General features: G+C 40.6%; 1 protein-coding gene across 1 annotated transcript; it reads right to left on the bottom strand.

The window, feature by feature from the left end:
- Positions 1–13,661: 13,661 nt before the first annotated feature.
- LOC141130095 (claudin-8-like) lies at positions 13,662–15,004 on the bottom strand. Its single transcript, XM_073618059.1, has one exon. The coding sequence runs from the start codon at positions 14,627–14,629 to the stop codon at positions 13,910–13,912; it is 720 nt and encodes a 239-aa protein (XP_073474160.1). The 5' UTR covers positions 14,630–15,004; the 3' UTR covers positions 13,662–13,909.
- Positions 15,005–16,145: the final 1,141 nt, after the last annotated feature.

The raw sequence follows: 16,145 nt of genomic DNA on the forward strand, positions 1-16,145 counted from the left end.
TATAATAAATTTCTGGCAGGATCAACAGGTATTTTTTTTCCACTTAACTTAAAATAAAAGCAGTCGCCACATCTAAGAACTGAAAGCTTCAATATATATATATATTTTTCTTGCGTTTAGATATACTGTACTGGATGTAATTCCATTGCTGTTCAGTAACTGCTGTCAAGCTATTACTCCATGAGGGGAGTTCAATACTGGTTCTAATATAGAGCTATGCAGTCAGTGTTTTCTGTGAGTCCAACCAAGTTTTATCCTGTTTTGAGCCTGGATGAATGGGGAGTGGTGTTGCCCCCAAAACGCGTTGGATGTTTATATTTGACTCTTTTTTTTAATAACATTTAAAATGATTGTATACTCTTTCATCTGGTCTTGGTCTGGTTCTCTTTTCTGTATTTCTATGGTTTGAGCAATACAAACTTGACAGTGGGTCTAACCTTTCCCCCACACTATTCAAAAGCTAAAAAAAGAAAAAAAAAAAAAGTTTTGCTTAGAGATACACTTTAAAACTCCCTCCTTCTAGATGTAACCCTTGAAGGGGTTGTATATAAAAAAAAAAAAAGACAAAGGCATAATGAGCTAGTATGCACCGCATACTAGCTCATTAGGAAACACTTACCTTAGAATGAAGTGCCAGCATCGACTCCCGGTCACCGCTGAGGGAGCTGACACGTTCCTTCCCTGTTCGCGGTTCCGGCGCTGTGAGTGGTCGGAGCCGTGATGACGTCACTCCGGCACATGCGCGCGGGAGTCCTCTTTCCGGCAAGGAGCTCTGATTTTCCGGCAGCATCCGCCGGACCTTCAGGGCGCATGCGCCGCTGATGTCAGCGGCTGCATGCAAGGTGAATATCTGCTAAACTGTGCAGGTTTAGCAGATATTCATTTTACCTCTAGGTAAGCCTTATCATAAGCTTACCTGTAGGTATAAATGTCAAAAAGGGGTATACAACTGCTTTAACTTTTCCCTAAACTGTACTCTAATGCCCTGTACACACGATAGGATTTTCTGATGGTGATAAGACCTTGTTGTCGTAAATTCCGACCGTGTGTAGGCTCCATCACACATTTTCCATAGGAATTTCCGACACACAAAGTTTGAGAGCAGGCTATAACATTTTCTGACAACAAAATCCGTTGTCGGAAATTCCAATCGTGTGTACACAAATCCGACACACAAAGTGCCACGCATGCTCAGAATAAATTAAGAAACGAAAGCTATTGGCTACTGCCCCATTTATAGTCCCGATGTACGTGTTTTACGTCACCACGTTCAGAACGATTGGATTTTCCGACAACTTTGTGTGACCGTGTGTATGCAAGACAAGTTCGAGCCAACATCCGTCGGAAAAAATCCATGGATTTTGTTGTCGGAATGTCCGATCAATGTCCGACCGTGTGTACGGGGCATTACACTTTAACTAATTCTTAAAGTGGTTGTAAAGGCTGAAGGTTTTTTACCTTCATGCATTCTAGGCATGAAGATAAAACCTTCAGTGTGCAGCTCCCCCTGCAGCCCACCCACCCCAATATTTACCCAAGCCTGATTGCGATCTAGCGATGTGCATTAGAGCAGCTGCCTCCTCATTGGCTGAGAAAAAGCAGCTGTCAATCACTGCCAGTGAGGAGGTAGCGGGGCCAAGCCCCGTTCTGTGTGTCTTATGGACACACAGAAGAGGCTCGGGAGCTGCTTGCTATGGGGCACTTGGAAAAGAGGAATATCCAGGAGCACCTGTAGGTGACCAGAGAAGAGGAAGATTGGGGCTGCTCTGACCTAAGAGTTAAAGTAAACCTCTAATCTTTGACCCTAAAATTAAGTAACACTTATTATTCAGCTATAGGGGTGTTGCTGGCACCCCATCGTCATGACCACCCAGAACTGCAGCAGCCAGCATATCCTCCTGCAGTGCTGTCTGTTAAAAGAATTTAGAGCTTACATAAACTTCCATAGGCTCTTTCCCAGCTCTGAGAAATTCCTTTCCTCACCACATTGCATACGAGGTCTATTAGGTACAGGGAAGGAGGGGGGGGGGTTGTGCTGGGTGGTCATAATGACCTGGGGTGGGGGGGAGTGAGAATGAACGTTTGTGCTGGAATTAGATATTGGGAGGAATGAAGACTTGTGCTGGGAGGAGAGATTTGGGGGGAGGTGAAGACTTGTGCTGGGAGGGAAGTTTTCGAAGGGAGATAGATTTGTGCTGGTAGGGGGGATTTCAGCAGAATTGGGAGATTAGTACTGGGACGAGGGAAACCCCTGCACTCTGTGTGTTACACACCTCTGACCCACACACTCTATACATTACACATCCCTGACCCTGTACTCAGTGCAATACATATTCCTGACCCCTGCACTATGTAGGTTTACCACTCCCGACCATTGCAGTTTGTACATACTCTTGACCCTGGAAGATGTAGTTTGAAAGAGGAACCCTGCTATTAAAGTCAGTGAACTGACAGACTACAATTCCAAGAGAGAGACTGTTAGGAGGTGGAAAAAGGAGCTGTATTTTCACCGGCTGCAGACCAAAGGACTTATTCTTGTGCGAGGGGACTGAGGAGTGCACATCACTATTCCTTTGCGAATACTTGCCTTTTACAACCTGACAACCTGAGACAGAGAGCCGGAGTGCTGATATCCAATAAACTGAGGACCAGGATCACCTGGGTGCAGAGCCAAAAGGGAACCAACAGCCGAGTGCCTGGAGTGAGGTTTGCTGTATTGCTGGGACTGGTGAGCAGCTGTTGCTGCAACTGATTTATTGCTACTAGCAGAGACTGAATATATAGAGACTGATCATCTACCTAATGGCTTCAATCACTGGATTCATGATTTTAAAGGGACTGAACTTACCACTTACTGCACCACCTTAAAGACTGGGCCCCAACACTAGCCAGCTGAAAGTCTAGAACTAGGAACTGCTTACCAACCAACTGCTGCATTGGAACTTTGCCCTGATTGCCCAAAGTTAGACATACCTATTTAGGGAGGGGTGGCATGTTGTCTTAGTAACTTTGGATCCCTCCAGCTATTTTCCTGTGTTACCAGAATTACTCTGGACTTCACTGAGAGGGATGTTGTTTCTGAGGATAAGTGCAAGTAACTGTTTATGTTTTGAACTATTTTCCAACGTACTGATTCTCAGCCACACTCTGTATGTTGCTATAGTTTTATAGAGATTATGCTATGCAGCCACAGGTTTCTCTGATTGAGCCACAAAGACATTGCCGTGAAGAGCCCATGTGTGTACATCTTTATCTATTGAAGAGATACTCCTGCAGGAGCCGCTTAAGTATATTTGTTGAGTACTCTGCCTCTCAACCCCAATAATAGTCTCAACCCCTTCCGGCACACCTGGCAATAGTGTAAGTGCAATAACCAATGAGAAACACACAGGTTATGATAAAACACAGAAATTGTCTTTACTGCAATATTTCTGTGGAAAAGAGTAACAAACAGTAACAGTATATATTCAAGTAATCAACTGGAGAGCAATACTGCTCTATACTAAATTCAGGCTGCTTTCAGGGGATTCCAAACCTGAGAATGTCCCCAATAGCAGAGGCACACTTAAATGGCAAATAAATCACAATATGACACTTTACATTGGATTTGGTTACTTCTATTCAAATTTGGCTCTATGAGTCCAGGCAGGAGGAGAGCAGAAGACTGACCCTCTTTATGTCAGACCTCTCTCTTCTTTTTCCTGACACCACAGACCCAACGACAAACACTGTATTCAATTCACTATTTAATGGCTTAACTTCCCAGATAAACTGCCCTGCACACTCACTTCATACACAGAGCCCTAAATATGTGTGTGTGGGCCCAAATGGCACTAGTAGCTTCAGTTCCTTTGAAGAAAGATGAGGCTCTGTATCTTCAGCTAGCCACTCTCGCACTTAAACCCCTGAAAAGCAGGGCCAAACAACACAACTGGCCCAGATTATCAAGTAAAGAATGCAGGATCTTCCTCAGCAAGGTAAAAGGGCAATGGTGTGTGTATACAATGTCTTTGTGAATGGATGGCCTTATCCTTTAGCCCTGTGGCACTACAAGTGTCAGCAAGATGACTAACAGCAATGATGTCTGTATACAGTGTCCATACAACTCTATCTGTGTGCAGTGTCCTTGCTTCCTGCAAATGGTCATCTCACACTGGAACGCTTCACCGTCTGTACAGGTGCGCCTGGATGTGTGCCTGGGATCCTCTCTCTTTCAGGCTGGATGTCCCGACTGTAGGCATGTGCAATTTGTTTAGTTCAGAATTTGTTTTTCAACAATTATCGACAATTCGTTAATTCGGAAACATCTGAATTAACGAAAACCCGCTTAATGAATTTTTCCTAATATTCGGAAGTTCGAAATTTGAAAATCCGAAATAATAACTATTAAATTATAAGTATTGGAATTTCCTTTCAAATTTGGCTGTTAGTGAACGTAACGAATACAAATTTATCTAAAGTTACGAATTACCTGAAATAACGAATGCTGTTTCTAAACGAATGGAACGTAACAAATTAATAACAATAAATAAAAATAATAATAATAATAAAAACTTTTTATTACTATTTTTTATTATTATACGTTCCGGTCCATTTGTTTAGATACAATATTCGTTATTTTTGGATAATTCGTAATTTCGGATAAATTCGTATTTGTTACGTTCACTAACAAACAAATTTTAAAGGAGATTCCAATACCTATAATTTAATAGTTAGTTATTATTAGTTAGTTATTATTTAGAAATTTGGGATTTTCGTTCTAATGAATTTTCGGATTTTCTTTCTTATTTTCTAATTTAAGAAATTACGAATTTTCGAATTTACGAATTGCGATCATAACGAAAGACCCGAAAAACAAAAAAAACAAACAAAAAACTAATGAAACGAAAATGAAAACAAACAAATTTTTCGGTAGTGGGCAGAGGAAGGTCTGATCTCTTCCTCTGCCTTGTGGAATCTGAGAATCTCCTCAGGAAATCAAAATAGGGTCTCTCCTTTCTTGCTCTCAGAGAATGCTGGTTATAGTAGTTCCTGTCTCTATACAAGGCTATGGGGACATTTGGTGAGGGAACTACATGCAGAGAGTGGGTGGATGCCTGTGCGAGCGCCACTCGCAATACATTAGATTCAGTCAGTGAAGAGAAGAAGGAGGGGGAATATCCCCCCGCAGAGCTGACAGGCACGCTCTCCCTGTCAGGAGAGCCTGTGTATTCGCCCCGGCCACTTGGCAAAGCCACGGGAATAGCGGGGCATGTCTCCTGTTAAAGCAGGCAAACACAGCCTCTGAGGCAGCCAAGGTAGGTAAAGTCACTATCCCCATGATGGGGCTGTCAAAAGGGGACATCTGCAAAGAGACTGCCTCAACACTACACAGTAAAGGTTATTAAACTAGAACCCTCTGCAGCCATGAGCCAAGAAGGGGGATGGCAAAGTGGAATGACCCCCCATCCAAGAATCAAAGATGTGGATGAAGAAGCTGAAGAGATAGAAATCCCTGACTTGACCAGAGAAGGCCTCAGGTAAACCTTATCCATATACTGAAAGAGGAACCAGTGGTTGCCCTCCAATAGAAGTCCAGTCCTAGAGAAAGATCAAAAACTTCTACCAGAAACCAATAAATTGTTGCAAAAGTTATCCTGTCTGGTCCTGAGGGATAATATACTGTATTGAAGAATAACGTTCCCTCATGGCTCATCAGCGACCTGAGAGGTTGTACTGTTAAGGTCTTCTGCCCTTTTTTAAATTTTCTGGTCATGAAACTGTTTCTTTCCAAAAAAAAATGTTTGAAAAATTGTTGCGCAAATACCGTGTAACATAAAAAGTTGTAAGACCACCATTTTATTCCCTAGGGCGTCTGCTAAAACAATATATATACTGTTTGGGGGTTCTGAGTAATTTTCTAGCAAAAAAATGATGATTCTTACATGTAGGAGAGAAGTGTCAGAATCGGCCTGGGTGGCAAGGGGTTAATTACAATAAGTAATATACAAATAATTATTATATATTGTTTTTAAGGTAATTTAGTATAATTTCAAAAACTGTAGTCAAGCAGGTGGCTTAATGGACAAATTACTGAAGTTTGAAGTTATTACGTCAAACAAGTCATTTCACAGTAAATAGATAAATAATAAATTATTATGTTATAATATATAGCATAATAATATATGATTTTGCTTGATTAAAACAGTACCTTTTAGGCAGCAGCAGCAAATTCTCATTCTCCCTCTTAACTGTGTGAGAAAAACATGGGATTGTGGGTAAATCTTATACCCATTAATTCATGTTTTTTTCCCTCTAGTTAAGAGGGCTGGGCTGGAAGGGAACATTGGTCTTTTAGATACATGCCCCTTCTATGGCACTGCAGTGAGAGGAGAGCCTCCACTGCAGCATTTTTATTATGGTACTTTACCATTGGTCCAAGGCTCCAAGCTGTCCACTGAGCTCAGTGCCTCTGACAAGAAGTGAGGAGAGGCACTGTGAGCTCATCCTCTCAGTCTGCTGCAAACAGTGTGTGTCAGCTTGTATTTAAACTGGCCACTCTGTATGTAGCTTCTGACAGGCTGCGCAAGGAGCCCCATATCTCCGGAACCATGGGTGGCAGGGGCCCCAAATTTTGACCAGTGGTGGGGTAGGACTTCCGCTACCTACCCCCCAAATTTGGGGTTTCTGTAACAGCCCTCAAAGTTTGATTGAAGTTCAGTCTGCCTTACCTGCCTCCCCTGACTGCATATCGCTGGTCTGCAAATTTGCCAGGGACAGCAAGTTCAGGTGGGGTGGAGAATAGTACAGTTCCCATTTACTTACTATGCTCAAATATAGACACATGAACTTTTAACTTGTTTATGAGGATAAGCACAAGTAATTGTGTTCTGAACTGCTTTAATGAATCGTGATTTTCAGCTAGACTCTCTATTGTTGTAGAGTCTTATAAAGACTATGCTATGCAGTCACATTGAGCCACATAGACACTGTGGCAAAAAACTATTTTGCATTGTTCTGCAGTGTATGCATGCTCTTTGCCATCCTGACCCTGCTTTGCATTATTGATTATACTTTGTACTTGTTTAGTAAACTGTATGTTACAGTTACTCCTTGTCTGATCATTTGGCCAATTACCAATCCTACTATAGTACTGATCTATGAACTCCACATTATGCTAAGCCATTTTATTTTACTTTTATATTTATATATGCTTGATCACCATAACAAATCGAAAGTAAATCCTCTCAGCAGGGACACAGACAGCAATTAAAAACCTAAAATAGGTTCTAACCCCTAACCACTCTATGAACAAAAGAAGGGAAAATGGGGTTAGACAACCACGGGACTTTTTAGGTGCTTATACTCTAAGGTAGGTAGCATAGATAAACATGTACAACTTATCCATAAAAGAAGATTTTTATTACAATTAGTACAAATTACACAACATGATTAAAAATTTGTATCTCAATATCCACATCCAATATTAGGCAAACAGTGGAAAGAATACCACTTAATAAATACCACTCAACATGTTTTGCTCATTTGGAGTTGTGGTATAGATTGTGGTATACTGGAAATGATAAGAAAAACACGAATAAGATATCATATTATATCATAAAATCTACAATCTGTAATATATAGGTGCATATATGGATAGTATGTCATATGAGACTATGAACAGCTGAAAGAATCAGAAAATATCAAACAACAATCAATCAAAAATTCAATCTATCAAAATCAATAATCTTACCAGGCTGCCAGAGATTAAATATGAATTAGATTGATAAGAAATTATTGCAGATGAGCAACATCAGAGACATAAGACATCAAATAGGTCACTAAAGCAAAAGTTTCCGTCCATTATGGCCACAGAAGGACAAAGAATTGGTATATCCTTAATGGGAAAATAGGAAGGATAAAGTAAGATATCAAACAGATGATGTGAAAGAGACATCAAATCTAAGCACCATATTGGCATAGGGGTTACCTTAGGTAGAATCAAAACTCTTTTGCTGGAGGCAAAAAAACCTCACTGTAAGCACAAACGGCAAATTAGAGTCACCATAAATATGGAGATTCCCAGCCAGCAATTAAAAGGTCAAGAAGATCTTGAATAGTGTCCAGAGGGATAAATGTACAAGGATACAACTAAAGAAAAAATAAACAAGTACATAATGGTCAAATGAGGTCCATATGTGGAAAAAACACTCAGGGATCAAACTGAGTCACATATAGAGCCTTTACCTATAAAGAAGGTTCAAACAGGCATGGGGTGTGAGAGAAGCAACCTCACCCCCGGAAGGGGAGCCTATGACAGAGGATTGCGGTGTATAACCGCATTCTTATAGTCCTTCCATCCCGGTGGCATCTGACGTCACAACCAGTATGCGGGCGTGTAGTCAGGAAGCCCAGGGGGGCGTGTGGATAATCGAAAGGGCGGAGGCTTAATGACGTGATGCTAACTGTGTCATTGTTTGCAGTGCGCATGCGCCGAGTGACAGGAGCCACAGAGCACATCATTTATCACAGTAGAGGCCGGCAGCGCCATCTTGGAAAACGGGAAATACCCAGGCAAGGTAGAAAAAGCTGGACAAGTCATCCGCTGACAGCAAGGCTCAACAGCGCCATCTTGAAAAAGGGAAAAGATCTAAGTAAATAACAAAAAAGGTAATTTAGATAAAAGATGGCACGATCAAAATATGAACCTAAAATGTAAAATGAATATATAATATTCATTCATTTGTATTCCTGTCCTATTATTTTTTGGCTCACACAGACGCCAGGGGCACTCAATGAATTGTGCGAGTAATCAATCGCCTTTCATGGGAGCCCTAGAGGTGTCAGTCCCTTTTTGGGGGGGCTTTTGGTATGTATATTATATATTCCACTGTTTGCCTAATATTGGATGTGGATATTGAGATACAAATTTTTAATCATGTTGTGTAATTTGTACTAATTGTAATAAAAATCTTCTTTAATGAATAAGTTGTACATGTTTATCTATGCTACTTACCTTAGAGTATAAGCACCTAAAAAGTCCCGGGGTTGTCTAACCCCATTTTCCCCTCTTTTGTTCATATAAATTTATGGGATGCGGTGCTGAGTTTTTGATTGTTCCTGTCCTCACCACTCTGTTTGCCCTAACCACTCTAACTGGAAGAAAAAGTCCAGCAACTCTTTAACATTCACCTATATACAGTATATAGTGATGCGTGAAGGATAAGGGAGTTTTCTTGACATGGTCCTGCAACTTAAGACCCCTTTTACACTGGGGCGGTTTGCAGGCGTTATTGCGCTAAAAATACCGCCTGCAAACCAAACCAAAACAGCCGCTGCTGTTTGTTCAGTGTGAAAGCCCTTGGGCTTTCACACTGAAGCGGTGCGCTGGCAGGAGAAGAAAAAAACTCCTGCAAGCCGCATCTTTGGAGCGGTGAAGGAGCGGTGTATTCACTGCTCCTAAACCGCTCCTGCCCATTGAAATCAATGGGGCAGCACGGCTATACCGCGGCAATACCGCGGCTATAGCCGCGCTATGCGAGCGGTTTTAACCCTTTTTCGGCCGCCAGCGGGGGTTAAAACCGCACCACTAGCGGCCGAATACGGCCGCAAAAACGACGGTAAAACAGCGCTAAAAATAGCGCTGTTTTACCGCCGACGCCCCCACCGCCCCAGTGTGAAAGGGGCCTAAGTGTATTGGTTGATACTATGTATGAGCCTTAAGCTGGGTACACACACGCAGAATGTTGGGAGACAACTGCCACCGTTTAAAGGAAAAACGTCTGCCATTTGGCCTGTGCGTATTTCGGTCTGTCCAGCCAGCTTCTGTTGAACGTGCATGCTGGAAAACCAGCATCCGAACAACTCCAAATCAGCACTCTCAGCCAATGACAGAGAGCACTGATTAGAGTGTTCTGGCGGGGCTGGGGATAATAGCTCAGCAGGGAAGATAACTGAACTAACCTCGCATGGTTAGCAGTACAGCAGCTGACTGTTTTTGTTTTTTCATTCAACTCGCTGGGTTGAACAAAAAAAACTAATAGTGTCTACCCGGTTTAAGGATACCATTCTTCCCTGTAGACTCTAAGGCACGGAGCGAGATGCCATTGACTCCATTAGTGTGGGTGGAGGAATTTAAGTACCTGGGGATAGTGGTGTCCAGGGATCTCCAAGCCTTCCGTCGTCTTAACGTCCAGCCCATTATCACTAAACTTAAGGAACACTGCAACAAATGGAGGGAATTACCACTCAATTTATTAGGACGTATCAATATAATTAAAATGTTTTACCTACCCAAATTTAATTATGTATTTAGGAACTGCCCTGTGTGGCTCCCTAGCTCACTATTTAAAGACCTAGATGGATATATTGGGTCATTTTTATGGAAGGGATCTTCCCCCAGATTAGCTAGGTCAACTCTACAGCTCCCGGTCCATTGTGGGGGCCTCGCATTACCAAACCTTTTAATTTATTACTGGGCAGCGGTGTTAGTTACCATGCGATGGTGGTTTGAACAATCCAGATCTAATGCTGCCACATGCCTAGAGGCGGCTATTGTAGGCTCCTTTAAGGAGCTAGGAAACTTAGCCTATAGGGGTCCCTCGGCCTACTCTCTGCTCCCAGGACCCACTAGGATGACCCTAAAGGTATGGGCAGTGGCTAGAAGGAGATTTCTGCGCCCATGTCAGTACTCCCCCTTTACACCACTTTGGGGGAACCCATCCCTCCATCATTTTAGATCCATACCTGACCCACAGTTATGGGCCAGATTTGGAATTAAGGTCCTCAAGGATGTTATTCACTCAGGGACATTGCTCTCGTTTCGGGACTTGGCTGAGAAATTTGGGCTCCCTGGTAATATGATATTCAGATATTATCAGCTGCGGCATGCAGCTAGAGCTCAATTTCCCACTCCTATACATCTTAAACCAGACCCTATCGAGGAAATGCTAGCTCATGAAACCCTTAAAAAGACCCTTTCCACTCTGTACCTCGCTTTGATTGAAACTGACTCACCTAAGATGCATTCACTGTGGACCAAATGGCAGACTGACATTCCCAGTTTGGATAGGGAGACTTGGGAAGAATGCTTCGAAGATGGGTCCAAATTGCTGATTTCTTCCAGAGACAGGTTGCTACATACCAAATTCTTACACCGGGTATATTACACCCCACAGAGACTGCACCAGATCTATCCTAATAGATCGCCAAACTGTAATAGATGTCAATCCCCAGACAGCACATATCTACATATGTTCTGGACATGTCCTCTTATAGTGAAGTTCTGGGCAGCCGTTTTTGAAAGCATAAATATCCGCCTACAGTTGACGCTGCCGATATCCTCCGAGCTGGCCCTATTGGACATCCATGATGATGACCAGAGACCTAGGTATATAAAGATACTAATCTCCTTACTGTTGTTTTACGCCAAGAAGGAAATTCTTAAGAAATGGGCATCACCATCCCCCCCTAAGGTGGAGGCGTGGGACTCCGCTGTCAATGCGGTGCTGCCTCTTTATAAAATGACTTACACCAATAGAGGATGTCCGCAGAAGTTTGATCGAATATGGCTGCCCTGGACTGAACAGTTCTAATGCCCCGTGGTATGTATAGTGGGACATGTAGACAGACTCTACGGTATTAACGCGGTAGAATGTACTACCCCCCCACCAGATAGGCAGCATTTTAGACCCAGTGGCCTAGAGTATATGCAAGTGGATAACTATATAAGAGATGCCTGTAATGATTAGCATTGTTTTCCTTCTTATATCTAACCCAGCATTTTACGTTGCTTCACAAATGATTCTTTTATTTTGTATTATACACGAGAGCTTGACTGTGAATGTTAACTGTACAATGATGATTTTTTTTTCAATAAAGACCAACCTTGTTGTTAAAAAAAAAGGATACCATTCAGAATGATTCGCAATGCACTGCATTGCTGACATACAGCACTTTACTATGGGGGTTATTTACTAAAGGAAAATCCACTTTGCACTGCAAGTACACTTGGAAGTAAAGTCGCTGTAGATCCGAGGGGGACATGCAAGGAAAATAAAAAACAGCATTTTAGCTTGCACACAATTGGATGATAAAATCAGCAGAGCTTCCCCTCATTTCATATCTTCCCCTTAGATTTAGAGCGACTGCACTTCCAAGTGCACTTGCAGTGCAAAGTGGATTTGCCTTTCGTAAATAACCCCCTATGTGTTGTTGTAAAAGGTTTATTAAGTGAGGAAGGTAAAAAAAGAAAGAGATATGGAAAAAATGTAAACATCCTTGCAAACTAGTTTATTATTTATTACATAAAACATTATCAAGCGATATAAAGAAAAGCAAGCAATAATTGTGAATGGACTCCCAACAGAATCACTTACTGTTTCAACATATTATTTGTTAAAAAATAAACTAATCTCACTAAGGTAACTGAACCTAATAAATAAATACATTACATACATAAAAACATACTTTCTAATAGCCATGTACTATATGAAGTAAAATAATAAAAATATTCACAGTTTAAACAGATGTAATACTAAAGATCTCTAAACAGTTACAGGTTGTCATTCACCACAAATAATATTGATACAGGCTGGATGTTGGGATCTGTACATATGGCAGTTGGGGTCAGTGTACAGTGCAGTCAGTTAATACCTGAGCACAAGTGATGCTCATTCACATATTGTAATTTCCTTATCAATTTACTGATATAATATTTAGTGCTTTCCTCAATGGAAATAATACTGATAATACTGAATAGTGAATATGAATAGTTTGATACTCATGTGTGTTGACAGCACTGACATATATACATAGCTGTGAGAGTGGGAGTATATGTATTTCCTTCCTTAAGTGTTCAAAATTATTGAAATCTTTGAAAATATTCATCTTGAGTTAAAACCGACGGCAGATTTACATCTATGCAATGTTGACGCATTACGGTGCCATTAGCACTAAGGTAATGCACATGCATTTGCAATGCTCTGGAACGTATATTCATGCTACGTAGTAGGTTGTGGCAAAAATATTGTGGCATATTTTGGTGCAGCTGAAGCCCATTGATTTCAATGGGTGGCCTTGATGCAGCATACGTTAATGCATGACATACATGCATTAACACATTCTAAAATGAAAAAGGGCCCTGAAGTTCATCCTGTAATGTTATCCTCTCTCTGTTCATGCATCCTCTTCAGGTGAAGTCAAAATATCTTTTCCATTGTTGGTGAAGTGGATTTTAATTGCTGTCTGAAATCCTGATGTTGAAATTTTCTCTTGCTTTCAGTATCAATGACAATGTTGCCACCTAACAGGAAACAAGGGGTGGAATTTCCAACAGTAATAAAGCCCAATACTAAAGCTGAACTCCAGGCTAATAGGCTAATAGTTCAAAACACAGCTGACTGGATAACTAAATTGATAAAACAAAATTTTCAAAAATCCTTTGTTGTTGCAATTCTCAAAAAAAATTCCAGTGTCTTAAAAAAAAAAAATATATATATATATATATATATATATATATATATATATATATATATATATATATATATTTCTAATTTAGTCAATGTATACATTATTTAATTTAATGCATTAAAGTTTACCTCCATTTCAATCTCCATGTACAGTATGTGTTGTAATAGACTAAAACTGTAAATGTCACTTCTTGCAATATAGCATCCTAAGGGTTTTTTTTTTTTGCAATGTTGACTTAAAGAACGTCCTAAGAAATTACATATTCTTTTAATGTGATTGGTTGTTTTCCCCAGAAGATACTTTCAAAAGTTCATTCACTTCTAATGAAATCCATACACTGCAGTTTTCTCATTACAACACTGAGATTGCGCAGGTGACTGAAATGAAGGCAGGTCCATTGATTTACAAATCAGTTTGAAAACTGAGCATTGTTGCTTTAATAATTTTTCTTCTAATGTATCTATATTCTTAGATCTTCATTGTTCCTGGAATGAATTTTAAAGACACAGAGTTCTGTTGCTAGAGGTTTATCCTCTGGACAAAGGTGAGGTTGTGGCTGGCACTCTGACGGATGGACGCACCTCCCGCCTCTACACTGACAAGGGTAGTACCAGCAAAATATGGATCCTCCAATGAAGAAGAGCAGGGCAGTTGGCCATCCCAGCATGACAGCCTCACCAATTTCTTGCTGCTGGACACTTTTACAATAGGAAAAGCAAACAGCTTTCATGACGTTGACGGCTACAAGTGTCACGGGTATTAGAACGAGAATTCCAGCAATGATGTAACTGATACCAGTCAAAAGAAGTAAGCAGCGACGAATTTCTAGGTTCTTCCTGCAGCACTTGTTCAACAGCATGCCAATAAGACCATTCAAAAATCCAGTTACTGCTGCCAACACTGCAAAGGCCATGAGCACTCTGGAAAACTTCAGGTCTGGAGTCAGTGCATTGGATGCAGAATAGGATTGACAAAACATTGGATGGTTGCTTTGCCTCACGCAGGTTACCCATAGCCCATCCCAACGACTTATCCAATGTCCATCAAGACGCGTGCCATAGCCATCACTTTCTACTACAATAGACACTCTCCAATGGGGAATCCAGCAGATAGCAATTGTGAGAATCATGGCTATGCCACCCAATATCATGCCAATGGACTGGACTATACAAGGAATCATGGTGACACTAAGATTGGGTTCTTTCTAAGATCAGAAATGATCTGTGTGAAAGGAGAACCACACCTTTTCAATTTGAGCGTTGATAATCAACAATTTGTTGACCACTGTCTCTTGCTCTGTTCAGTATCCTTGTTTTGAATGGCTTCTCTTGGAGTGTTCAGTGTCTCCTTTTTTAAACATTTAGTGTCTTCTCTTTGTTTCCTAAGGTCTCTTCTTTAGATGTTCACTGACCTGTCTTTGGACTGAGTATTTAGATTGGTAGTCCAACTTCTTCTCTTTGACTGTTCAGTGTCTTCTCTCTGGATGCTCAGTGTCTTCCCTAAGAATATTCAGTGTGCTCTCCTTGAGTGCTCTCAGGTTTACCTCATGTTCAGGTCTCAGTTTCAGCAGGTTCTGGAAAATGGTGCCCTACCAGTCAATTTATTATTGCTCTGGCACATGTATGAAGAATGTTCTGTTACATAAATTGTCAGGCGTGGCATAAGCAAGAGGTCTAAACACAACTCGGCACATAGACACCTGAGGCTATGAAAACCTGTCACTCTCAGCATAGGGAAATGAGATGTCTAAGGGATGTCTAAATAGAAACTGTGATAAATTTGTTTAGTATGTGGTGTGTACAGTACATACAGTACATGATGTACAACACTGTAAAACTAATAGTAAGCATGTGAATATCTAAATGTTTTAACCAGCAGTTAAGTGATTTCAGCTGACATTTTGAAACATAAAGGGAATTTTATATGTACTGTACATGGAATTCTGCCTATATACAAACTCTTAATCTCTCAGGTGACTCAAAAGTTTCACTGTAATAGTGATTAGTTTAGAGAGTCGGATAGTGGCAGAATATATTACTTCAAATGCCACAACCCTATAAGAATATACTGTATATTAGAAAGCTCAGGACCTTAAGTGGGCACTAAATATTTTGACTAACATAAAAGGAATGAACAGTGCTATTATTCAATTATTAAATTATATATAAATACTTGCAAAGTGTAAAACTTATATAAATATGTTCCAAACACAATGCACTAATAACATAAAATTACCATATATATATATATATATATATATATATATATATATATATATATATATATATATATTACAATACATCAGTCCTAAACCCTACTTTGATGTAAATAAATAAAGTGCAAACATTGTACAGTCAACTGCAAAGTCCACTATTTTAGTGCATACCAAATATGGGAAATCCCCACTCCAATTCTTTGGATTACGCTCTACTCCAAGGGACACCCAAATAGGCAAAGACTCACGTTATAGTGTTAACTACATCATTAATTAAGATTGTCAAACAAGGCAGATTTTATATCACTGTTCTAATTCCGCTGGGATTCCACTCCTAATGAAGTTGATTGGACAAAACATGGGTGGAGCCAGAGCTCTGTGATGTCATCACAATTGCTGGGGCTTTATGCACATTCATTACCAGAAAGCGGTGCGGTCTTCACATAGGAGTACACACCATTACCTCCTTAGTGCCAGCCAA

Source organism: Aquarana catesbeiana, linkage group LG02 (assembly GCF_042186555.1).
Source record: "Aquarana catesbeiana isolate 2022-GZ linkage group LG02, ASM4218655v1, whole genome shotgun sequence".
NCBI lineage: Eukaryota > Metazoa > Chordata > Amphibia > Anura > Ranidae > Aquarana > Aquarana catesbeiana.

What these genes read in the sequence shown, in the direction of transcription:
- LOC141130095 (XM_073618059.1), bottom strand. Translation starts at nt 14,629, where the DNA reads ATGATTCCTTGTATAGTCCAGTCCATTGGCATGATATTGGGTGGCATA.